General features: G+C 34.7%; 2 protein-coding genes across 5 annotated transcripts; both read right to left on the reverse strand.

Annotated features, from left to right (window-relative positions):
* Nucleotides 1-199: 199 nt before the first annotated feature.
* On the reverse strand, nucleotides 200-24,957 carry Mical (Molecule interacting with CasL). 4 transcript variants are annotated; one of them, XM_071716214.1, is made up of 27 exons: nucleotides 24,134-24,957; nucleotides 20,685-21,018; nucleotides 20,277-20,601; nucleotides 19,777-20,135; nucleotides 19,437-19,694; nucleotides 18,936-19,138; nucleotides 18,573-18,706; nucleotides 18,176-18,423; nucleotides 17,682-17,804; nucleotides 17,306-17,503; nucleotides 16,082-16,321; nucleotides 15,153-15,294; nucleotides 14,927-15,048; nucleotides 14,651-14,878; nucleotides 13,873-14,032; nucleotides 13,633-13,796; nucleotides 13,278-13,480; nucleotides 12,846-13,027; nucleotides 12,473-12,597; nucleotides 7,244-7,850; nucleotides 4,189-7,037; nucleotides 3,921-4,065; nucleotides 3,492-3,636; nucleotides 3,213-3,322; nucleotides 2,741-2,914; nucleotides 2,449-2,563; nucleotides 200-1,075 (listed from the first exon to the last, which is right to left on the reverse strand). In XM_071716214.1, exons 2-27 carry the CDS (start codon nucleotides 20,964-20,966, stop codon nucleotides 979-981), a joined length of 7,938 nt encoding a protein of 2,645 aa, XP_071572315.1. In that variant the 5' UTR covers nucleotides 20,967-21,018; nucleotides 24,134-24,957; the 3' UTR covers nucleotides 200-978. The 4 variants fall into 4 exon arrangements, with proteins under 4 accessions (XP_071572315.1, XP_071572314.1, XP_071572316.1 ...); XM_071716213.1 differs by having other exon boundaries at nucleotides 23,733-24,957; XM_071716215.1 differs by having other exon boundaries at nucleotides 14,651-14,857; nucleotides 23,733-24,956.
* LOC139778332 (uncharacterized) lies at nucleotides 8,359-12,466 on the reverse strand. Its single transcript, XM_071716228.1, has 2 exons — nucleotides 12,235-12,466; nucleotides 8,359-11,709 (listed from the first exon to the last, which is right to left on the reverse strand). Exons 1-2 carry the CDS (start codon nucleotides 12,386-12,388, stop codon nucleotides 9,158-9,160), a joined length of 2,706 nt encoding a protein of 901 aa, XP_071572329.1. The 5' UTR covers nucleotides 12,389-12,466; the 3' UTR covers nucleotides 8,359-9,157.
* Nucleotides 24,958-25,189: the final 232 nt, after the last annotated feature.

The raw sequence follows: 25,189 nt of genomic DNA on the forward strand, positions 1-25,189 counted from the left end.
GCTTGCAGCATATAAAGCGCGACAAGATCCAAGATCCGTTTTATAAGTATAGAGTTGCGTGTATTCGCAATATATTCCATTTTTCCTTCACGCTATTCACGAATTTCGCATAAATTGCTTTATGTCTTCGAGCTTCCTTTCCTTTTTATTACCGATATGTAATATATAATATGTCGCTAAATAATGAAATAGACGAAAATAATGTAGTAGCAAAATTTTACATCGATTTGTGTTGTATACATAATTTACATAGGTACTGTATAAAATATAAAAACGCTTTTCTATACTTGTACTCTTCACCTACAAAATATATTATAAGAGCTCTCTCCCGCTTTCGAATTTCATAAATACAACGTGATTAATTAAAGAGCATCCTTTGGTTAATTTGATCGCCCTACCATATCGCTAAAGTTATATACACTGGATTTTGCGCATAATACGTTTAAATCATACACATTCTATGATTTTGACGCCAGAATCATAAAACTGCGTTTGGTCCATCTTTAAAAATAAAATAACCAATTCAATTTTATTTCAATTTGCAAGGAAATTTACAAATCCAAGTATTTATTTACGTTCAGTATCGCACCTTCCTGACATTTTGCAATAAAATCTTGTTTTATGTTGCAATTCGTAATGGCAATGCAGCGTATGTCTCATTTATGCAATTAAATTATATGTATTATGTCGATGAAGCAGATTTTACGTGGTTTATTTTTATGTAAAAAATTAAGGATTTTAATTATTTAAAAAAGTATTTGTAAAAAAGATATGTTTATTAAATATTGAATATATTGAAAATGGGCAGAAATATTCTAGGCATACACGAGTCTCCCTTCTATCTTCTTCAAATTCCTTTGCGCCACCTAAACTATTTACAAATCTTATATATATATATATATATATATATCTTTCTTCTGGTGTTATCATGCGATAAAAAACTGTAGCGGAGAATGTATGTACAGAAGCGTATCTCCCTTAGACTGAATATTTAGGACCACATTTCTTAATTGGCGTTAATCTCAGGCCTTTAGCTAGCATTTGAGCTTCGAGGTCGCGGTCTTCGTTCTGATATCTAAAAGAGAAATAGACATATTTGTATTAATTAGATAAATACTATGTAACTTGCTGGAATGGTATATAATGTACTCGCATAAACTTCTTTGCTGCAAATCATCATTATCAGTTTCCGAAATATCGACGTTCGATCTAGCTTCTGTCAAAGGATTACATTTAGATTTGAAAAATGTACACATTCTATTATTAACTCATTTCTCTTCTTTTAATTATAACATAAGATTTTTTGTTTGATATAAAATCTTTATTTTTTTGTTCAAAATAACTATCATCATGACTATCTAAAAAAAATCTAAATTATCGTAATAGATAATATAGCAACTCTAATATATGCAGTTTTCGCCTTTGACATCCGCAAGAAAAAAGATAAATTATATTTCATTAAAAACTAAATTAAACAGTTATGTCTGTATTAAAATTATATTATACATTTATACATATAAAAAAAAGTACACCCACAAATAATTGTGCCATTAATTAATTGTGCGTTTTACAGATATCCAAGTATTTGAAGTAAGTGAATATTTTTTAATCATTTCAAAGACATTTTGCACGTTATTTTAATTAGTTATTTAATTAGTAATGCGTTTGCTCGTTACGAAGAGAATTTAGGCACACAAAAGTCAATATGTGTATTCAACTATATGAAAATTTTATACATCAAGGGTAAAGCTCAATGACAAAAACATTTGATTTTACACATACTGTCCGGAATGTCAAGTTCACGATCTCTTTTTTTATTAATCATACGTAAAAAGCAGTATGATATATTCATTTTCTCGAAATGATTACATCAGTAAGCATAACAAGATGAAAAAAGAAATAAAAACACATTTCAAGACTTGCAATTAAGCTACAATAAAAATGGGTGTAATTTGGAGCAAAAATAAATAAGAAATCGTGAATAACAAACAATGAATAACAATTCTAACAGGCACAAAACGGGACATTTTTTCTCGTAAGGATCAAAATACTGTACCTACCAAATTGCCATGTCACTTTATCACACACACGAATACTATGAAGGCATTTATTTAAAATAATAACTTATTCAGGTTTAATGAGGATATAAATTTAGTTATCTATTTGCTGTACAGTTTAGTAGAAGAAAGCATATGTACATTATATAACATATATATCGTGAAATGTTTGTAAAAATTTTAAAGATTAAAAGATGCTAATAATTCCTGATTACAATTAATAAATATTCCCACTACATGTACTGAGAAAATATAAACAAATAAAATAACTAGTAATTTGAAAATGTAAGATAGATACTCCGATTTTTGAGAAGAAATATTAAAAATACGGATATAACATGCATTTGTATATGCAGAACTAATAGGTGTCAAACACGATGATTTACACCACCTTTGTCGTTCTTCCTCCAATAGGGCGATTAAGGAATCCCTTTTTGCTACTATCTCCAACATTTCCGTCAAAATTTCCCCTTCTTTTTTAACATCATCACTGGTCTTCTTATCATCTGTAAAATTATATTACAATTTACAAAACAGTGGCATACACATACACTGTAATCTAAAAATTACTCCAAAAATTTCCCTTTGCTAATATTATATCGGCAGTTTTATCATTTTGATGTTCGATAAATTCTAATTATCATAAAATGTTATAAATTAATAAGTTAGAAAATTAAAAATACCATCGTCAGCCAAGCGTTCACGCAATTCTTGTTGCAATCGTTCATGACGATCTTCCAACTGAACCTCTTGTGCACGCACTAGAAGTTCCTTTTCATATCTACGCAGTTCCGTACGTTCCTTCATAAGATCAAACCATTCTCTAAGCAAATCAGCTTCTTCGCGATTGGAGGAATCTAAATAATATTATTTCATATCTCAGATTAAATTTTTCCCACTCATGTATCTGATCTACATATGTAAAGTATTCATTTAACAACAATTAACATATGTCAGTTATTCTTCACTTGGTTTTTTAATTAAAGACAATTGAAGATTGAATATCTATATGAATATATCAAATAGAATGTAGAGATTGAAAATTATAATAATCGGATATAAGCAGAATATTATAATTCAAGCTGTAATAACAAAGATTAAATATTAAAAACTTAAAGAAAGGAATCAATATATATGTAAAGAATATTTTATTACCTCCTTCACCACGTAGCGCTTTCTCGACACTTACGCCCCGGCTTTCCAATTCCTTTTGTTTTACTTCAGTTTCCTCTAATTTTCTTTGTATTTCTTGAGCCATCCGCAATCTTTAAAATATATTCAATTTAGCAGTATTTCAAATTAAAGCTACGTTTCTAAATATATATATTACTCACTTTTATACATTTTTTTCTAATACTTTTCTCTAAAAATTTGCCTACTTGTTAACATGTCGTTTTCTCTATTCAAATATAATGTAAGTATATTATGTCTCACCTCTTTAACTGTGCTTGTCTGGCTACTTTTTTAGCAGTCTTCAATTTACGCGAAACACTATTGCACGATTCTTCAGTTGCCGCTTTCTGCGTGCACGATCCTGATAAAGCAGCTGTTTTGGTATCGTCATCTGATAAACTGTCATCTGAAACATAAAAATATAAAATTATCAAAATACAATATTACTTTATATTCGTAACTATTAGATTTTTAAATAGCGTATAAAACGTATACTCACTCGAAAAATAAAGGAATTTTTATTTTACGTATAATAAAGTATAATAATAAAATTAAATAAATCATGTGTTATTACAATCATTAGTTATTACAAGAAGTATAATGTGCGCATATGACACAGATGTATACTTTGTAATTTAAATAATGTAATAAGATATTCGTAAAATCAGGATATATTTGTACAAGTCATACCTGACACTTGAGTGGTATATGCAGAATAGTTAAGCGGTGGCGGCGGTACAGGCGGGGGATTTTCCCTTAGATAATTTCCTACGAGCATATCTTCGCATACACTTTTAGGTCTCGTGTCGCATTTCGATGGAACAGTTTTATCAATCTGCATTTAACATAGAAACGATATGCAATTTAAAACGATTTTAAAACGATACACAATTTTCTTTCAGAATATAAACAATATAATAATAATAACAACAACAACAACTGTGACAATAATACTTACTTTCCCTTTTGATTTCGAAGTCAGTCGGAACATTGATAACTTGTCCTTCTGATTTGGCGATGGACTTGTTTCTTTCTTAAAGAAGAAGTCTGACACCGCCTGTATAATACTCTTTCGTCTCTCCGAGTCTTTCTGTTTCTTCTTATCCCGTTTGATTGCCATACTATTGTTATCCGAAAGTGACAGACCTGCGGTATTCAGCAACTCGTCCATCGATTTCGCGCCAGCCGCTGGCAGTTTCTGGAAATTGATCTTCTTTGCGATGTTCTTCATATTATCGGTGCTTTTGCTGATTTGTAATTTCGGCTCCGAATTATCTATCGCACTAAAGTTGTACGATTTAACTCTTTCAGTCTTCGGCGTATCGTCCTTTATCGTATCGTCCATCGAGAGTTGTCTCCGGGTCACCTTCATTCTCAATTCCTTGATTCTGTCTTCAGGACTTAAGCCTAAGTCTTCGTCGCTCTTCATTCTAGCCCGTTCTCGTGCATCTTGTCTAGCCTTTTCGGCGGTCCTTCTAGCTTCCTCGCTCTTCAATCTTGGTGGTGCAAGTGGCGTTTTAAAAGAATTCTCTAGACTAGCAGTAATCGACTCTTCGTCTGCCTTCTTTGGGATTTTTTCTTTGGCTTCTTCTCGATCGGTTTGCTCACGAGGGCACGAAAACATCAAAAGATTCAACGACTTGTTCGCCTCCCCGAAGGTTGTGTGAGTCGGACTGCACACTGGTGATATTATAGAAGTAGGCACAAACTTATTACCAACGGAAGAAGAATTTGATAATGACGGTTTTATCGGTGACAACGCTGTGGTAAAAGATGAGGCTCTGGCAGCTCTTCGGGCCTTTTTCTCGGCTGACTTCTGTTTGTGAGCCTCGAGTTTATCCATTAGAAGATCCTGAATAAGGTTCTTTTGCTTCGACCGTTCTCTTGTAATCTCTTCAAGTTTTCTCGAAGTTGCCGGTGAATTGACACCATTACTGTCTACCGTTACGTTCATCGTTTCCTGGCACTTAATCTCTTCAGCGATCATTTCTGCGGTACGAGTCTGCGCTAAGCTTTTTGAGTTTTTTCGCCTCGATTTTCTTACGTCAATAGAATCCTTGGCGTTGCTAAACTCTGCGATCCTAGACTGCAATCTCTTTACGTACTCCAGATAGTCCGGATTGCTGGAGTCCGCTTTGGCTGGCTCCTCGCGCTTCTCCGTTGTTTCTACAGGAATTATAGACACCTGAGGATTGATCGGACTCGCAAGTACTGTGACGACTTCGCTGGTAGTCGTATCCTCCGCTGGCTCTACAAGTAACAAACTATCTTCCTCCATCGATTGAAGTAATTCTTTGTTAAAAGCTTCTGCCAATTGCTCCCGCTTCGCGTTCTCCTTAAATTCCCCCTCATTCAGTTCTTTCACCGGAATATCCGATTTCATTGACGATTTACTCACATTAGGCTCGTTTAATTTGCCCATCACATCCTCCATGGTAACTGGATCAATTTCGATCACATTGGCGTCCTTGAAGCCTTCTTCCTCTTCTTCTTCACCGTACGAATCGTTTTCCAGATCGAGCCTCGCTATTGGCGCATCAGCGACTGGTAGATCGCACATGTTAGTTGAAGTAGGAATGTTGGAAAGAGTCGTCTTGATATTTACGAACTCGATGTAACCTCGATTTTTCAGCATCGCGATATTGGAAGCATCTTGAAGGCTGTCATCCAGCAGCGACTCATTGTCTGTGTCCATGTAATTAATATCTTCGCCATTGACTAATAGTTTTGACGTGTTATTGTTCGGGTACTCGTGATCGATTAACCGATCGATCTTGGAATAGTCAAGTTCCGTATCCTCCTCTTTAGCAATTTTGGCGGGTGTACAGGATAACTTTGCATTATTCCTTCGTACAGTGATGAAATTAGGATTAATATCGAGTTCTACGTCAGAAACCAAAGCCTCTCCATCGCGGGCCCATTCGGAAAACTCTGTCTCAGTGAATGCTGCGGTAGTAACATCGTACTCCTCGGAATCATCTTGTTTGTTAGACATTGCCGAAGCTTCGGAAGTAGGGCTGCTGCAGTTGCTCTTTCTATTGTCATCCCGCAAATCTAATCGTTCCATATTATTATTCACCATTTCAACAGTATTGTCAATTGGATCGAGTAATCGGCGATCCCGCAGAAAGGAGACTTCGATAGAATCCGGCTCGAAAGTCTGGCCATCATCAGGATCGTAATGCTTCGTGTATCGATCAGTTCCCTCATCCAGTAAAAGATCGCCATCGGTGCTATGAATCCGTAATCTGGGCGGCGAAAGATTTACGGCAAGTTGCTTCTCAACTGCTTCGTTAGAGTCGGAAGAGGATAATGAATCGCTGTCCATCTCAGAACCACCCGAACTGGCATCCTTGTCTTCGTTCTTCCTGCTCCAGTCTACTTGCGGCACGACAATGGATGTCTCGTGGAGAGGACTACGCGGTCTAAAACCGTTACCTTCCTCCGCATTGTTCGAGAGAACTTTCTCTGTAGTTTGCGAGCTTTTTACATCCTCAACAGTAGAGGCAGTAGAGGCCTTCTTCGTCAAGTTATTAGTTTGCTGTAGAAATACTTGTTCGTCGATTAACTTCCCGTCTTTCACTGAAGACTCATTGCAGATGTTGGGTGCTGTCTTCGATTTCAAAATACTGGATTCTTTCACTAAATCAGGTAATTGCTGTGCTTTAGATGTTTCTATCAAGGTTGTCGGCTTCGCGACATCGTTTGATGAATTTCGGCAGTGATCGGTTGATAACTGTCGCGAAAATAAAACTGTAGGCGACAGTGGAGAAAGCGGTGCATTGTTGGTTCGCAGTTTACTAGTACCTTGAAAAAAAATACAATCATACATATAAAAAATGCTTTACGAGAATAAAATATCATTTAAAAAATTTATTTCTCGGATCTTTCTCAGTAATTAACATATCACAAATATTGTTTTATGTCGAACATTGGAAAGTTCCGAGTATTAAGATGTCATAAAATAATATAGAAATTAGCATTGAAAATATAAAAGCATAAAAATAAAATACCTTGAAGAAATGCTTGCATGGTAGGACTAGGCTCCGGTGCTGGGTTTAATAACTTTTGATGCTGAGAGATTGCATCAGTAAAGTTTCTCAATTTCGTGTCCACATTAGACGCCGAACCTGATTTTATGACGGAACCACCCAACGCTGATCCGCCTAACAAATAACGTTTTTTTAATTCTAAGGAGAGTCTCGAAGCGATTCCGCCGGTGGAGTGAGTGCGATTCAGAAGATAATCTCCCTTTCGTGGATTCAACAATGGTGTACAGTTATTTGTGTCGACAGAAGCCGGCACGTTGCAATTTACTTCTTTGTTCGATTCAAGATTCTTAGTACGGTCTCCCAAAAACTGCCCGCTAATATCTTGCTGTCTTTTGTCTTGCGTCAGGTTGCCATTGATCGAAGAGATCACCTTACTCTTCACCTGCACTTTCTTCGGCTCAACATAAGCGCCTCTCGTTTTCCGCACGTAGGAATCGTTGATGGTAATCTCGGGAATCTCGTGCTGTGTCGGAGTCGCTTCATCGTGCTCAAATTCGGAGTCGGTCGAAATTTCGGTCGCGGAATTTTCCACGCTCTCCTCAGTCGACGCTTCTTCCGACGAGACAACCTACGGAACAAAGTGTGCTAAATGAATAAAAATTATAACAAATATATAGCCAAAATAATAAGCAAAACAGTTTAGTAAATTAGTAAGGATTAAATAAAGAGTAGATAAAGACACAGATGCTAACACTCCGATTATGATGTGTTCTCTGATTGGATATGTGTTATATATCTGTAAATGGTGTCTACTTATAAATCAATATTTTATCACGGTTAATATGTCGAATCATAGAGTATAAATTTGAATTTTATAACTAAAACAAAAACGTGGTGAGACACTTAATAAAGTACTGGCTGGTGGTAATCTCTGAATGAATTAGTCAACATTGGTGAGTAACCGCTACTTTTAGCATGAGTACTAAATCAAACACAAACGATTAATGATTTAAGTCACTGTTAATGATAAATTAGTTCAATAGCACTCCACTCATACACAACAAGATGATTACCTTTTCCTTAATGCTCCTTAATTGGTCGATTAAATACTAGGCCCATCAAAATTAAAAAGTCAATCACCATCAGCCAAGATTTTTATATACTTATACACTCTTTCTGTTTACTTTATTAATACATCTCACACAATTTTCCCTAATTTATAATATTGCACAACTACAATATTTATTAAAGATATATAAAGATCTCTAAGATTATAAACTATAGAATCATAAAATAGAATTGTAAATTTGTTTACATATATGTATACTTGACGTGAGACACTACTGTGTCTCTTGATAAAATTGTAAATTCGTGTATGTGTGTGTGTATATGTATTATGTTTATAAATACGAAAAATTATATACTTTATCGATTCAGAAATCTCTAGAGAAATGTTCTTGTAAAAATCGCAAATATGAGAGTTATATTCCTACCTCAATTGATATATGAATTGATTTGATGTACAAACAAAATGTATATAACCCACCAACGTTTGATAGATTTGTAGTAAATATACAGAATATATAATAATATCGGATCATGCTTGAAGAATAGATTTTTGTTGACCAATCTAAAATAGCTTTTTAGCTAAAAGTTCATGTTATATTTTTTGCAATTTTTCGCACTTCTTACAAGTGTTAATATTAAACATTTTGATAAAACTAGGCTTTGAGTTATATATATATATATATATATATAAGCTTTCATGAATTTTTAATATTAAAAAACAATAGATAATTATGTTATTAAATTAGAATTAAATAATTATAATAAAACGTTAAAACGGATATAATTGAAGCTAAAGCATTTCTTGTAAAATGTTATACCACAAAATATTTCAACTGTATATATAGCATAGATATTATTATATTAACATCATGAAATTATGCATTTGTCTTTCTTTGACTGACTATTGCTAGAAATAATTTTTATAGATTCCTCAGGTTTATTGAACAAATGCAAATTTGTATGATGATGAGCTTCTTGAGTCGACGATATACTTTTGTTTTGACTTTGTAATCTTGACGTACCAGCAACATCTCGATTTTCTGCTATTGTAATGTCTTTAACATCTTTTATTATTTCCTTATTTACATTTGAAAGATTCATGATATCTCGATTTCGTAATTTTGCGACATTTCGTCTTGATGGCCTTTGAATATCCATTGAATTAGTGTCATTATTTGGAATATCCTGAATTTTCGGGGCATTGTTGAATTCACGACTTAATAGTTTTGCAATGTCCTTATCATCTTGACTTTTAACTTTTGAAAGCTTTTCCCCATCTTGATTTTGAATATTAAAAACATCGCTATTCTGACCATGTAATTTTGAAATATTCTCGATAGTTTGACTTTGTAGTTTTGGCATATCTTCAACAGCCTGATTTTGACGTAGATCTTTGAAACTTCTCTTTGCTGATTTTTTTCTCGCTGGAATTTCAGGTGGAAAGAGTTCCGTGTTAGAAATTGTCGAATTAAGAATCGCTGTTGGAGTTTTTTGAAAGGGATTAATATCATAAGACAAACTTCGCTCGGGCCTTTTAGGAACTTCTTCAACACAATTTTGTACTGAATTATTGTGTGTAATCGTATCTTTAATGTTCGTAGATGTACCTATTATCTTCTTAATAATTGTTGCTTTTATTGCTGACACATCTTTACATATCACGTTTTTTAATTCCGACAATGATTTAGAAGTATTATTGCTCATACTTTTACAAAAAACTCGCGGTGTATCTTCATTTAAATTAGTATCACTTTTATGCAACCTATTACATTTAATGACTTTATCTGTATTATTATTTAATGATAAAGGAGTAGTTAACTTTGCATTAAGATGTGTATTGAGATTATGTCCAAATAAATTTTCATTTGATTTATTGTCTTTATCTAGGTCATTACTCGGAATATTTATTTTATCAGCTTGTTTTTCATCACTATTATTATTCAGTATGATTCCATCTAAATCCATTGAAATCGCTTTCTTTTCTTCATATACCGCATTATTTAAAATATTGCTTTGTACGTCTGGTTTAATGATATTGTCTCCTTTAATTACATCATCGTCTATCTCATTGCTAGTTAATTTTACGTTAGCTTCCTTTCCTTTATTTATGCTACTTATGTCACTCTTCAGAACATTATCTGCTGAATTGATTTTTTCTTGTTCCTTTCCATCATTTGTGATATTAAAATAAATGTTGTTTTTTACATCTGTATGCAATGTTGATATTTCAGAAACCACAGCAGTATGTAATTCGAAATTGTTAATATTTAGATCCGTATCCGTATCTATATGTAAATATGAAATATCTCTTGCGTTATCCTGTAAGTTAGGAATATTATTGTTTGACATTACTGGACTGACATAATCACTGTTAATGCTTGATTGAGGATTTAGTTCAACACGATCATTACATGTTAAATCTGAACTATTGCACGCTATTCCCTCTTCATCATTACGTACTTCAAATCCTGACAAATAGCCCATGTCGTCAGCTTTCAAATATGCACTTTTATTCTGCTCTTCGATTTGATTAAATTGTTGATCAATCGCATCAATGTCTTTCTTGCTCAAATCACTTATTTCTCCAATATCAATTTCTAACTTTCGTCGTTCATTTTGTTTAATAGCGATTATGTTGGAAGTTTTAGATTTGTTATTATTCGAAGAACTCTTATTAAAATACTTGAGCATTTCCTCTGCATTTACTTTGTTTGACAACTTGGGCTTAATATGTAACTTGACCACTTCCATATTAGACGTGTCCTCAGCTCCTTCACTTTTTGTCGGTTGACTTTTCGGAATAATTTTTTTACTCTCCGTAAAATATTTACTCATTTTCAACCGGGCATATTCAGTCGACAGTGGTCGGAGACCATTTCCTATAGCTTTGTTCTTTTCTTTTCTTTGCTTCAAATCGCGCTTCAGCTTATCGAATGTGTTGTCACAATTACCAAAATTCGAAATACTATGCGATTCCAAGGGAACCAGCAATCTTGAAGTTTCCAAAGATAGTTCTTCAAATTGTATCTCTTGTGTCGGAGATGGCGATGTCACTGTTACTATTGGGTATATTGATTTTTGTTTTACGCTTGTAGTAAGCATCGGAGTTGTTAAATGTATGTCAACTTTCTTATCAATAACATTGCTCACGTGAATAACGTTACTATCATTGATAAACTTAACATTTCTATTTTTGTTAATAAAATCGCTGTCTTCGCTTTGATTAGTAACACTAATATTTTCACACTTAAATATCTTTATTTCTTCAGGCAAATTAGATTTCGAATATTCTATCAAGTCGTCCAAATGATCGCTAATGGTTGAATTGCCACTATGCAACATTTCCACCGATTGATAAATCTCTGACGATGAGGAAGATAAAGAACTTTTACTTCCATTTAAAGAAGAAGTGATCACACCTGGCAAATCATCAGCATTAAGAGTAGTTTCGCTATCGGAAACCTTGGAATCCTTGCTTGTTTTAATGCAAGGTGTAGTATCTGAAATTGTAATTTTCGCAGCCTCTTCTGAACCAACTGCCAAACAATTGTATTTCGCGGAATCTTCTTTTAAATGATTTGTAGATAAATCTAATGAATTCTTAATCAGAGTATTTGTGCTCAAATTATTAACATTAAAATTAATAGAATTTGATGTCAGATTTTTTATGTCAACATCGAGAATATCACTTTGAAAACAATCGTCGTCAATTTTGTTATCTGATCCGTCTAAATCTGATCGAACATTTTCGTCCACAAAACTTTCGTACTCAGAATTGCAATCTTCTTTATCCAAATGATTAAGAGCAATATCTGTTAGAAGAACCAAGAATTCATTTTGATCCAAAACATTATCGGCAATATTATTTGGCATTGGAAGAGGCATTGAATCGGTCGCGCAAATGACATTTTCAGAAACTTGTGAGATAACATTGAGAGATGCACCATTTTTATGAGCGGAAGTCATATTGTCTTGACCGTGTATGCTTCTAGCTAATTCATTAGAAGCTAATGCCGTCTCGTTGGAGAATTCTAGCAGTCCTTCGAGAGCATTTCTGTCGGATGATAACTCGCTATCATTTGTGTTCATGTTGGACATTGAGGACGATGTTACTTTAGATTCGAAAGAAATGAATGATTCTTGAACTATAGCGGGATCTATAGAATCTTGAGAATGCTTCACCTCTGTTTCCGAACCGGTATCGGTATCAGAGCTGCGCGGTGGCACCTTCAACCACACTTCCTGCTTCCGGAGCTCTCGTGCACGTACGTCTTCTTCGTCTTCAGTCGCAGTGCCACTTTCATCGTCTAACAACAAAATCAAGATACATGTTACAGCACAGACAAGTAACATAAGTTGGAGAATTTATTAAAATTATCACACGTTCTGTTTTTTCCACCTATCTTTCTCTCTTTTTTTTATCTCTAATTAATAGATAGAATATTCTCGTGATAAAACACGCCACACAAAATAAAAGAACAAAAAAAGTTGATATTACATAGTTTTACGCAAAAGCTTTATGCGTGCGTGCTCTTATATGCATGATAAATGATACCTTCACTAGTATATTCGTCGCTAGAATCTTCATATTCATTGCTGCCAGTATCAGATTGTCCGATTGTAGCATGCGGATGCGAATAACGCAATGTCCAATTCTTGGCCAACTCGAGAGTTCCTTCAGTCGTTAGTGGTTGATCTATAGCTTCCTCAAATACTTCATTATCCTCATCAGAATCACTAAAAAACAAACGATGATAATTTGAACAATCTTATAATTAAAATATTAAATAATATGTACATATATATTTTCTGTATTGTAAAAATCATTAAAAATCATTAAAATATAAATATATTTCAGTAAAAATTCTAAATTTTAAACATTCATTCATATCAGTTATAACTAAGGTAAAATTAATAAAATTTAAAATATTACGAAGCTATATGGTACAAAGAACATAGATAATTATGTGTATATGTGCATATTTACCTCATATCCGAAATATCATCACTGGATCCCATTTCTGCGGTAGAAGCACCAAAATTTCTATCTGTCCATTCATCTTCATCCATTTGACTGTGAGCTTCCTCAGGATCTGATATTTCTGCCAGATTTTCAAATTCAATTCTTTCCGGAGTTTGACCACGATCGAGTAAATCGAGTCCGACAATGCCTTCTAAGGATGTCTTGGCCTGAAAGAATATTATATTATACATTTTCGTATAAAAGTTCATCAATTTTTATTATTTTACTTAAAAATTCTACAAAAAGATATCATTTTAGTAAGTTTTTTGTATCAGTGTTTTATACATATATTTCTACATCATTGTACAAGTTTCTATACCTTTTCTGGTGTTTTTAACGTAGCCGCGGCATTAGATACATTTTCTTTATTCACCAAGCTGATCTTCTTTTTTTCTACTCTAGTTTTCATCGTTCCCGATAGTCCAAAGTGTTGCGTGCAGTAAAAGCGTCCTCCGTTTTTCTCGCGATCAAATGTATGATTTCCTATAAAACATTAATAGCGATATTATAAAATATCAAAATGTTTATAAAATATTATAAAGAAAGAATTGAATATTACCTATTCTTAACGAGATGGAACAATATTCACATCGAAAGCAGCCGCGGTGAAAAAATTTGCCTTCCGCACTAAGTCTTTCCATAAGATAAACTCTTTTATTGCAAAAATGGCACATCTCTGAACCCCCTTGCACAGGTAATACGACAGCAGGCTTAGTGTTCTACACAAAAATAATTTGTACGATCCGATATAGTAATTATTAACACCATTTTCAATATAAAGAATTATCAAAAACTATTATGTTATATTTATATTTATATTTATAATTAGTTGTGTTACTTTGCAACATTTTCACGACACACACACGCACGCACGCACGCACACATTTTACAAAAGTTAGATTTAAAAAAAAAAGCCAACGTTATCCCATATATTACAATTCATGTATTTACATTCCCAATTTAGTACGTTGAGAAATCCATTTACACTGCAAACTAAAATTATGAACATAAAATTAAAATTTGTTAATGAGAGATTAAATACAATATTGCTTCATATTTTTTAGAATATTTTGAGATACGCGTGTTATACCAAGATTAAACACAATTCTGATTACTGAACATAACTGAAAATGCCCTGTAAAATTGTTAGTAAAAATAAATTATGAATCTCTTCGAGAATGCAAGCCTATTACTGATTTATATCTTCTCTCCTGTAGTTGAGTAGAAATTCTCTTTATAAGATGATGGGAATACAAGACAATAGACACCGATATACCATAGACGCTTTTAATATTCGTAGACCATTTCCCTACAGAGATCGCAAAGCTCGTATTTACCGATTTCTGCAGCTTGGGCTCCACATCCTGATTTTTATTCGAAAATTGTTCAGCCATGGCTGAAACTTTATTGTACCCGAGCGCGCTACCTTCCCGGATCTTCTTGCCTATATTCTTCAGGGTATTGTCTATGTCAGCGTACTTACTGTAGGTATCCCCCCTTTGATCGTTGCCTCGCTTCTCCATCTTGATCTGCCGAGCTAAAAACTGAATGAAACATATACACATCTGAAAAAGTGCGAGACCGTCAGCACTATTGAGCGTTTCTTTGCCAACCTGCTCGCGACTCCACTTCGGCACTTTCTCTACACGTTCGTGACGAACGCCGCGGCCCATTTTGTTCTCTTCGATCTTCTTTTCGATCTCTTTCACGTTCCAATCAGTTTTCTCGATTTTACCTATGTACAAACCGATGTATTTTATAATATTATTCGATTTGCAACACATAATAAAGACAAAAAGCTTTACTGGGATTAGATGTATATGAAAAATGTGTACAAACCGATAGCACGTAAAAGATCTCTAGGTTTCTTCTCGGAAGATGTTGTCCCTTTCAGCTTATCTTCAAAATCTTTTATCCTTCCCGAAAATTCCTCGTCTACACTACCTCTTCGGTGACCAATGCGTACTTTAGGTTGTCTGTCCTAGGAATAATTGGCAACTTAATAGAAATATCTTATAAGCAGGTGATTAATAGAAAATTAGTACGAGTATCACAAACAATGCGAGCAAAAATTATGAACATCTTACAAAGTAGTACATTTTGAATATAAATATACGGGGTTTCGTGGAAAATACATTTAATAATAATGAGGCAGTATTCTGAAATTAATCAACTTAATTTTTCACACTCAAATGCAATTAATACGATTTAGGTGAATTAATTTTCATTAAGTTAAAAATTGAGTTAAAAAAATATAAACATAAATATTGTTATTCTTATCTTTTCTATTTAGTAGTATTTCTTTTTTCTTCTCTCTCTGACGCCAGTTTCATAAATGCAATAATAAACACGACGATGCATGCGCAAATAGAGTGTAGTTCCTCGTATGAAAATTAATTTAAAAAGTTCAAAAATCTTATTAATTAACTTATTAAACAAGCATGTTAATCAACAATAGTCAACAATATTTGCAACTATCAAACAGGTTTAGTAACGAATGTATTAACACTTTTATTTCTTCATTGCAGTCATACTAAATTATAACGTCAAAAAATAAACCATGTAAATATTTCCCCTGCGTATGCCACGATTTAATATGAATGCAGTGAGGCGAAAATAGAAGATCTGGTAAAATAAAATTAATTATTTTGTCAAGTATTTTTAGAAACAATACGCTGTTATTTTGAACATCAAAAGACCCAGGCTTTTCGTCAGCAGATAGAAAAAAACCATAGTCAAACATTTGCACTCATCAGTCTCTAGCTTACTGGATAAAGTATTTTCTGCTCTAAGTCTTTTACTCTATCCTTGAAATCTGGTGCAGTTTGACGGTATAAAAAAATCGAGTAATCCTCAAAGGGCTCATCTTTCTCGCGTTTTGCATTGGCTTGCAGCATCTGCAAACTTTTGTAGAACTGCTGGGTTGCCATCTTGCGCAAATATTGCCGCTTCTTCATGCGCTCGGTTCGATGCTTCTCGATCTCATCGAGTTTTTTCTGCCTTTCATCCTTTATTGCGAGTTTACGATTGTCATTAGTCGCGCGATCAATTAATTGCGAATGTTGATATGTTTCTTGTGACGACCCAAGCAATGAGAAACACGTTTCTTTGCAGCAAAGCAAATTATTGTAAACCAAATTATGCGAGAAAGCGTGAAGCAGCGATGGGATGATACATGCGAGCAGAGCTCTTTGGAACTGTAAATCTTGAATGTTCTCATTTCGAAATAGATGACTTCTTAAACGATTTAAATTGCATTTTGCAAATAAAATGCAAAATTAGGATAAAAAATGTATAAAAATAGAAAGAAATTATAAAACTGTATGTAAGTATATGTAAAGAAAGAATAAAACGCAAAAGAAAATTGGCCGGTTCGATTTATTAGGCTACTGCTAGCATAATTCTATATTCTATGCATAATTAACTACGTTATTGCTGTATTATAATTTACGCTAAGAGACAATAAAAGATAGTATTTAATGTTTCTGGCACGATCTCCTAAGAATTTAAAGAAATCTTACTCGAGGTTTCATAAAGTAGCAATTATATTAACAACAAAAGATTTGTGTAAAAAATTTGACAACATAACCGATAGTCTGAACTTATTTCCCTTTATGGTGGATTACGCGCGTTCAGCATGTGTCCGGTTCTTCCCGAAGTACGGTAAAGGTAAGTCCAACAAATACGATTAACAACGATACGAATATCCCGCGACACATAACAGCCTCGATCTTCTGCCATCGTGACTACATAAGATATAAGCATTTCAGTATTTCTAAAAGTCAATAATTACGTATGGCTATGTTAGGTTTCATTCACTACACAAAATTCAACTTTGTGCGTGTTTTTGAATAAACAAATATTCTCTGGAATATTAGATTTTCTATAAAATTTTAAACATCTTACGCGAAATTGCCATTGCATTTGTCTGTATTTTAGACAAGCATTGGTCATTGTAAACTGTAAATAGGCAGACAATTCATTCTGCTTACCATCGTAGCGCCCACTTTCTCGGTACTTCGCCTCTTTCGAGAACGCCGGCCAACCGTATTATCCTTTTTGTCCACGTAAGAGTGCGCATTTTCATTAGCATGCCGTGAGCGTGAGTGCCGTGCTTTCGTAGCCTTTTCCTCAGATGTCCATTGTTTCAGTTGCTTTGGATGCGCGGTGCATTCCTCCGCTTCTGGTTCCTGTTGCAATAAATGGCGCTTAAATTAATGGATTATTTTCGCGCAAAGATATTCATATCCTCTGGGACTTTTTAGAGAAGTAATAATAATAATTAACTGATGCTAGTGTACTTTGAAGTACGAGAGACTAGTAGACTATAAAGACTAGTGAACAAATCCTCTGTTTTTAGTTACTTACTAATTTCGGATGTTTGATGTATGGAATCTCGCCTCTGAAAACTTCATATATTTGCGTTAAGTAAGAAAACATGGCAAGTGTATCAGGAACATCGCATTCAACCATTTCTTCTCCTGTCATTATCTGTAAGCATAATTATTTTTCTCTTATTATATCCAAGTATAGATATAATATATAGATTTACATATATATGTTGTATAGTACTTTTTGTGATGACATAATATCTGTTTATTATTTAAAGTAAAAAGATGTACTAACAGTTCACTGAATAAGCTAATATGTAATTCTTATATTTTTTCTCCACTCATTATTCTACCCAAATATCATAGGACATATATAAATAATTTGATTAAACTGAATACATATCCACGACATATCATTGAGCAATAATAAATAATTCTAAAGCTACAAAGTTTAATCGTTAAAAATAAATAAAAAATATATCCACGATTAGGGATGTCGGAGTGAAAAAATAAAAAACACAATATGCTTACCGGTGGTATGTTCAATTCCTTTTCCAATGTATCAAAGGCGAGTTGATTGTTCTTCACTGCATCTTTCGCGTTTAAACTATAAAAATCTATTAAATCTGGACGGTATCTATGAACAATTGCACAAATAGCTAAACCATCTTTAAAAGAGGCACCCATATCTTCGATGTGAACTTTATCGTACAATGCAACTTGCTTTTGTAGCCAGCGAAGCAACGTGTCTGGATGAACTTGAGTGTCAGCTCTCAGATCTACATAAAAATGTGTTTATTTTTATAAAAATAATTGCATTAAAGATCAAATAGTAATTTAAAAGTAAAAAAAAACACCAGGATTACAGAATCCAATTATTTAAGAGCTCAAGATTTCAATAATCCATCTTTAATATTAATAAACTCACCGCGACGTTTTCGTTTCTTTGGAATATCGATTTCAGACTGTATCGCAGGTTGTTTGATGCTTTCAGGATCATCCGTGTCAAGAAGACTGCGCACTTGTATCGGAGTTACAGAACGTACATTAAGATTCGGATACCTTGGAAAAAAAAAAGATAAAAGTAAACAATATTTAATTATTTCTAAATTATGTGGTGAGACAAAGCAAAAGAAATACTTGAAGATACTTGATAAAAATCTTTCTTTTAATCCAAATAAACAATCGGATAGTTGTATTTTTATAGACGAGATACGATTTTCTCGCCTTTTAGATATTTGAGGCTAATTCTTAGCTAATTCATCCAATTCAATTATAATTGACATCTTACCTAGTGTGAGGATCCAAGGTATATGCGGCGTAATCTCTATTCAAATTCTCTGGTGTCGTCTGTCCCAACAGTCTGTATATGGATTCACGCTCTGCAATTACTTCTAACGGTAACAACGAAGCGCCCCAACCTTTGATTGCCCAGCCCGCATCCAGAGAGCTCAAGAATCCTCTTGCGCAACCAGAGCCGGTAGGCCAAAATGGCTACAATAAGTTTTAGTTTTTCATTGAAGATCAAATTAGAAACGTTAGAAACGCTAGAAATGCTAATCGAAATCTAATCGTAAAGAAATCAAAGAGAAACACACAAAGAAACGCTGAAAGAACAATAATAAATAAAATCTATCCACATCCTTTTATTATACACACGTAAATTTTTGAAATTTTCTCTCTTAATAATCTATATGTTTAGAAAATTTAATCTGGATTTAAATACTGTAAATCCCTGTTTTAAGATTTTACGTAATTTCGAATGATGATGTGAAAAGTACATGGTATTTACCTCCAAAAGGCTATCGCCTACGAGGATCATGAGCAGTCTATGACCGTGACGCTCCAATACGCGACTTGCATTTTCTGCCGCGTACATCGAAGTAAAGTCGAACATGGCTACGTCCGGTTGGCCATAATGATTTACCGCAAATTCCATATCCATCATTTGATATTCCGTCGAGAATTCCGCCGCTTCTCGCGCGTATAACATCAACGCTTCACGATCCACATTTTCTTTTGCGAGTAGTTTTGCAGTGTCAGCATGATCCTAGAAATCAATAATAATTCACTTTGTCATTCTGAGAAATAATTAGATACATTTTATGGTTTATAAAGTTTTGCATTATTACCCGCAGAATAACTCCCTTGTCGATTAAACTATGTTTCTTGGCAGTCATAACGAAATAATGCGTATCATCTTTATAATACACGATATTTTCCAAGTCGATACCCGTTTCTTGGTACAATTCTTTGAAGAACTTTTGATTAAAGATAAAGGCGACACCGCTGATCTCTTCTACACGAGCCTCTGCCTCGGTCCGTTTGTTTATAAAATTCGCCGTGATTGCGATGGCTAGTTTTCCTCGAAATTCCTTTCGTTTGAAACCTTCCAAGGTATTTCTCTTGCCATCAGCTCCAATTAGCACATCGAATTCGTATTGGGAGACAGGATGATCAGCTGGTGAAGTCTTCGCTCTCCAACCGATCTCTGATGAAAATATATATTAAATAAAAAAGACATTAGTAAGAAACAAATTCTGCAAAGAAGTAATTCATTAAAAATGAGTAGTTACAAAGTGTGAGAAAAATAAAGAAATTTTAAAACATCTGCTCGTCAATTATTACTTACTGCCATCTTCCTGGTTATCCGGTGGTTGAATCAAAGAATCGAAGCTTACATTCTCGTGGAACTCGACACCAAGAATCAGAGCAACCTTTAGCAAAATACACTGCAGCTGTCGAATGCTGATGTGATCTATAGAACCGGCGCAAAATTTCCCGAAAAATTTCTTCGCTCCTAAGCCACGTAGATCCTGGATGACGAAAGGCCATAGATGTAAAACATTGTTCCGGGACATTCGGTCTCTTTTCTCCACCACAACGACTTTGGCTCCCAATAATTGCGCTTCTATAGCTGTGCGCAGACCACATGGGCCACCGCCGATAATCAAAACCTAAGAAATGTATCTTACTTGAAAAATTTCCTTCATTGATAGGAAATAACTGGCAGGTAATTAAAACTAATAAATAAACTTACCCTCGTGTTCGGGCATACTTTGCCACGATTATAACACTTGTGATTTGCTCGCTGATCGAATTTCTTCCATAGAGCTTGCGCCTTCCACGATCGCAGTTTTGTTTTCAACTTTGGATAAAACTGATTAATGGCGTTCGGTCGGATTTTCAGCAATTCGCACAGTTGTCTGTAGTAGCTAAGAATAGATTTCAACGTAGTGGCGTTGCAAAACTGGTCGAAAATCTCGCTAGCCAACGCCACCTCCGGTGAGTTGGCCGCTTGCTTCTTGCCGATCTGATCCATCGTCTTGATCGTTTGCTTTCAGTTTCACAGTAGCTCATCAGTTCGTCATTATCTGCAAAAAAAAAGTGTTTTCACTTAATTTTTTTATTTTGACAGGACTATTTGTTTAATTGAAAATTCCAATTTAATATGATCAATAAAATTTCCATATTTTCAGAATTTTTCTAAAAATTCTAAAAGTTTCTGACATGTTAAAAACACAGAGCTCTAGGGTAATAATTAAATGTGAAAAGGATTAAACGTTTGTCTCTGTTTTCTAAAAGTGTTTGCCTCGTGTTTTTATCTATGTGTATCATAACATTACACACGTTATGAAAGATTGATAGAAAGAGCTATTATATATATAAAAGAAGTGAAATAAATAAAAAGAGAAAAAAAAACGCCGAAATAAACACTATATTTACAGGGTGCTCTTAACGGAAAGCGTGCCAGCGCCAGCGTAAGCGAATCATCCATCTCATTATCGATTCCATCGAAATGCTATGACTCTCGCTTATTCGCGGCACGTCTTTGCGAACAACTGTAATACCCCGCATCGAAGGTGCCGATAGCCTGCGATGTTCTTTTCCAGTTCGTTGAACTTACGGTCTGATAACTTTGTAGCCCGTCGCGTGCATTCGCTCAACATTTCGCCAAGGAAAAATTGGAAAACTTTCCCATAGATTTCCGGAGGAAGTAAGCTTATAAATAGCCCCTAATTGTGAACTGTTTGTTCTTTCATTCCAGTGCGATAACGATAAGAGAGAGCGAACAGTCCAAAAATGTACTCGAAAAACTATGTTCTCGAGTACAGTTTGGAATTTGTTTCTATTTGCTAAATCTATACATATAGTTGCATTAATGACATTGTTCAATAAAAAATTTTTTTTTTCGAGCGAACAAGAACGAAACTAGTCGTTTCCGGTAGTTTGTTGGACGCTGAATATAAGATCCCGTTAGCATCATCTCCAAATTTCATCACGTTACAATTTTGAGAAATTGACAGTTAAAAGTTGCAAAAAACTTGTCTTGGAATCTGAGAGAGAGGTCAAAGCTCACGCTGGGAGTGGGCCGGGGAGGGGGGAGGGTTGTACCGGAAGGAAGATTTACTTGAGAAAATATTAAATATTTTTTCATAGAAATTAAAAAAAATGTATCAGATATTATGATATCTTGTGTATATGGAAGGATTTCATTGATTTATTATTTTTATTTCATAAGAGAAAAGAACGACTAACACAGTTAATTAACGCGATTGACAATAAAAATGTCTTGTCGTATATTATTTTCATAATACATGACAGTGTTTTTATTGTCAACAGTTAATTATGAAAATAATACATGACAAAGCGTTTTTATTATCAATGGTTTATATCTTGAGAATGAATCAACTAACTCGGCTATAGTATTAAATATGTTCATTGTGCGTCACTATACCCTCAATATACCACTGTATATTACATTAAAAATTGCTGTAGGATAGCCCGGATGTTTGTTTGAGGCTCTCGACGCTTTATTATTTCAACTTCTCAGTGCTGTATCTCTGGTTATCAAATTATTCTGGGAGAAAAATATTTGTTAGAAGATACAAGTAAACGTGAGAAAAAAAAGATCAAACTTTGTTCTACGTATTAGTAATAAGAAAAATATAAAGAAAGCAAATTATAACAAAAAAAATAGAATAAATAAAAAAGCATGCCGAAATTTATAGTCTCGATTAGAATTTAATGCATTCAACACTTTCAGTGTTATATCAATACCGTGGAAACATTGATTCAATCTAACAAAATATGTCGAATGGTTTATATTGCAATAAAATATGAAATATTTCCTAAAATAATCACTTTTCAATGATCCTTGATAATATTGTTATAGAATAATAAGATAAATTAGTCGATGATTCAATTTTTCCACAGTACTTACCAATATATATATATATATATATATCCTACGATATACGATTGCGCTCTTTTAATAGATATATTTTTGTATGTGTACCTATCACAACCAAGTCTCAATATATAGTAGGTAAAGTAATGAATATCAGGTGATATATCATATTTTATTTTTATAAGCAGAATAACTAAAAAAAGGTATATCGATCAGGAAAATCATATGATTCCATTTAAAAAGATAGGGGTGACTCATATCTGGCAAGCGACTCCATCTAGAACAAAGTTACACTATGATGATACTAACAATACGATTTCCCCCTCCAAACAAAATACTTTTGATTCGATACACTATTTTGGACAATACTATTACTTTCAAAAATAATCTTGTAAAAAGAATAAAATGAAACACTATACAAACTCTGGTTTGCGAAAAGCTTTCCGTTTTAGATTATAATTCGAAAATTATCATTGCCTCGATACATTTTCGTAAAAAATCAATTCTGATGAATTATTATTAATATTATTATCATAATTATTAAACAAACATTCAGGCATGTTTTGAAATATATATAATTTGTAATACACACACACACACACACACATACACGCAGACAGTGTATGTATATACATACGCTGCTGGCATGGCACACGATATACTGAATTCTCAACGACGACACGTAATAGGTATATCCGAATTTTACGCGTGTATAAATAAGCCTACTCGTGTGGCCATATATAAGACACTCGAATATTAATGCGTAGACCGTACAAGAGTGGATCTGCATCTACATATAATATAATGCATCTACACACCCACGTCACGTCACGTCACGTCACGTCACGTCATGTGTATAGAGAGTGGTAGAGAGATGTGCGTGCTACGCGTACGTACTTGCATATATGAAGGGCTGCGTCACGCTGCGTATGTACATACAATCGATTGACGATCTGACGATACGTCGAGGCACGTCGAGCCGTCGAGACTGCGCTCTCGCAGCGCTCAGCGCTCAGCGCTCCCCGTACTCCGTACTCCGTAGCGCGCTTTCGTAAGATCTCTTTTCCTTTTTATGGCTCGCCCTCACACTTCACATCGCACAAAACACACACGACGAGGGAGGAAAGTTGAGGGTGGACGGGTGGACGATAGAAGAGATGGGGATGGGGAGGCTTCGAGCTTCGGGCGTGACGCTCACGCGCCACAGAAACATCGGCGGAGTTCCATCGTTCACACGACTCCCAGTCGGCCCAGTCGGCCCAGTCGACCTATTTCGACTGGATCGCGATGCGACTCACCACGGCGACGCGGCGGATCCACCGTTGACCATTCCCCCTGCCTGCACTCGATCAATCCGGTTCAACCGCACACAACTGCACAGTGCACAGCACGTACTGCACGATGCACGTTGATGGTCGACGGTCGACGGTAGTCACAGTCACAACCAGTCGCGGCTCGTGGCACGTCCGCGGTCCGCGCCGTTTGCGTCCGCCGTCCACTCCGCGGTATGTATTGTATGTACATCGAGCAGTGGCGACATCCACGATCACGCGCTAAACGCCACCGGCCACGCCGATAACCAGGCGAGCCGGTGCTAAACCCGCTAACCTGAGGAATCTGAGGAACCTGAGGGATATTCTATAATGTTATATACTATATATAGAGTATGTAGTACATAAATATACTATAGCATTCACATACTGCACACTGCACATACATGGCATCAGCATTCTGCATACATTGTCATGTGGTGTCATGAGATGAGGTGATGTGGTCTGCACTGTACATACACTACATACACGACTACTGTCTGTAGTCTGTAGTCGTTTCTCGGTGAATAAGAACTTGTTTTTCTTCCATGCTGCCTGTCTCGAAGAAACAAATATTCATTAAACGGTTTCTTATTTACATTTTACATCTGTACACATACATACATGTATGAGCACATGTGTGCAAAAGTAAATCTCTTTTACAGCAAAAAACAACTACCAATGCAATATCTAAACACTGCTTTAACTTTTATTTTCTTTCACCTCTACTCCCTTCGAAAATAATTGAGATACTTCGATCGCCTTGGGACAGTTGGGACCGTTGGGACCATTGGGACCGTTGGGACAAATGACAGCATAGGTATATGTATATATATTTTTCACTCCTTTTCTATATGCGAGAACGGCTTGTGCTTATAGAATATAGATTCCCATCTTGCTATGTCGAACTGGAAACTGGAAACCTAAAAGCTGTGATCTGTAATCAAGTAATCAGTAAATCAGTAATCACAAATATATTTGAATTATTTTTATGACGTTGATCAAGTAGCAATAAGTCTGTTTGTGTTGCTCACACTCTTTGCA

This window comes from Temnothorax nylanderi, unplaced genomic scaffold, assembly GCF_030848795.1.
Source record: "Temnothorax nylanderi isolate EJ_2023f unplaced genomic scaffold, tnyl_v1.0 TNYL_tig0179_pilon, whole genome shotgun sequence".
Classification (NCBI taxonomy): domain Eukaryota; kingdom Metazoa; phylum Arthropoda; class Insecta; order Hymenoptera; family Formicidae; genus Temnothorax; species Temnothorax nylanderi.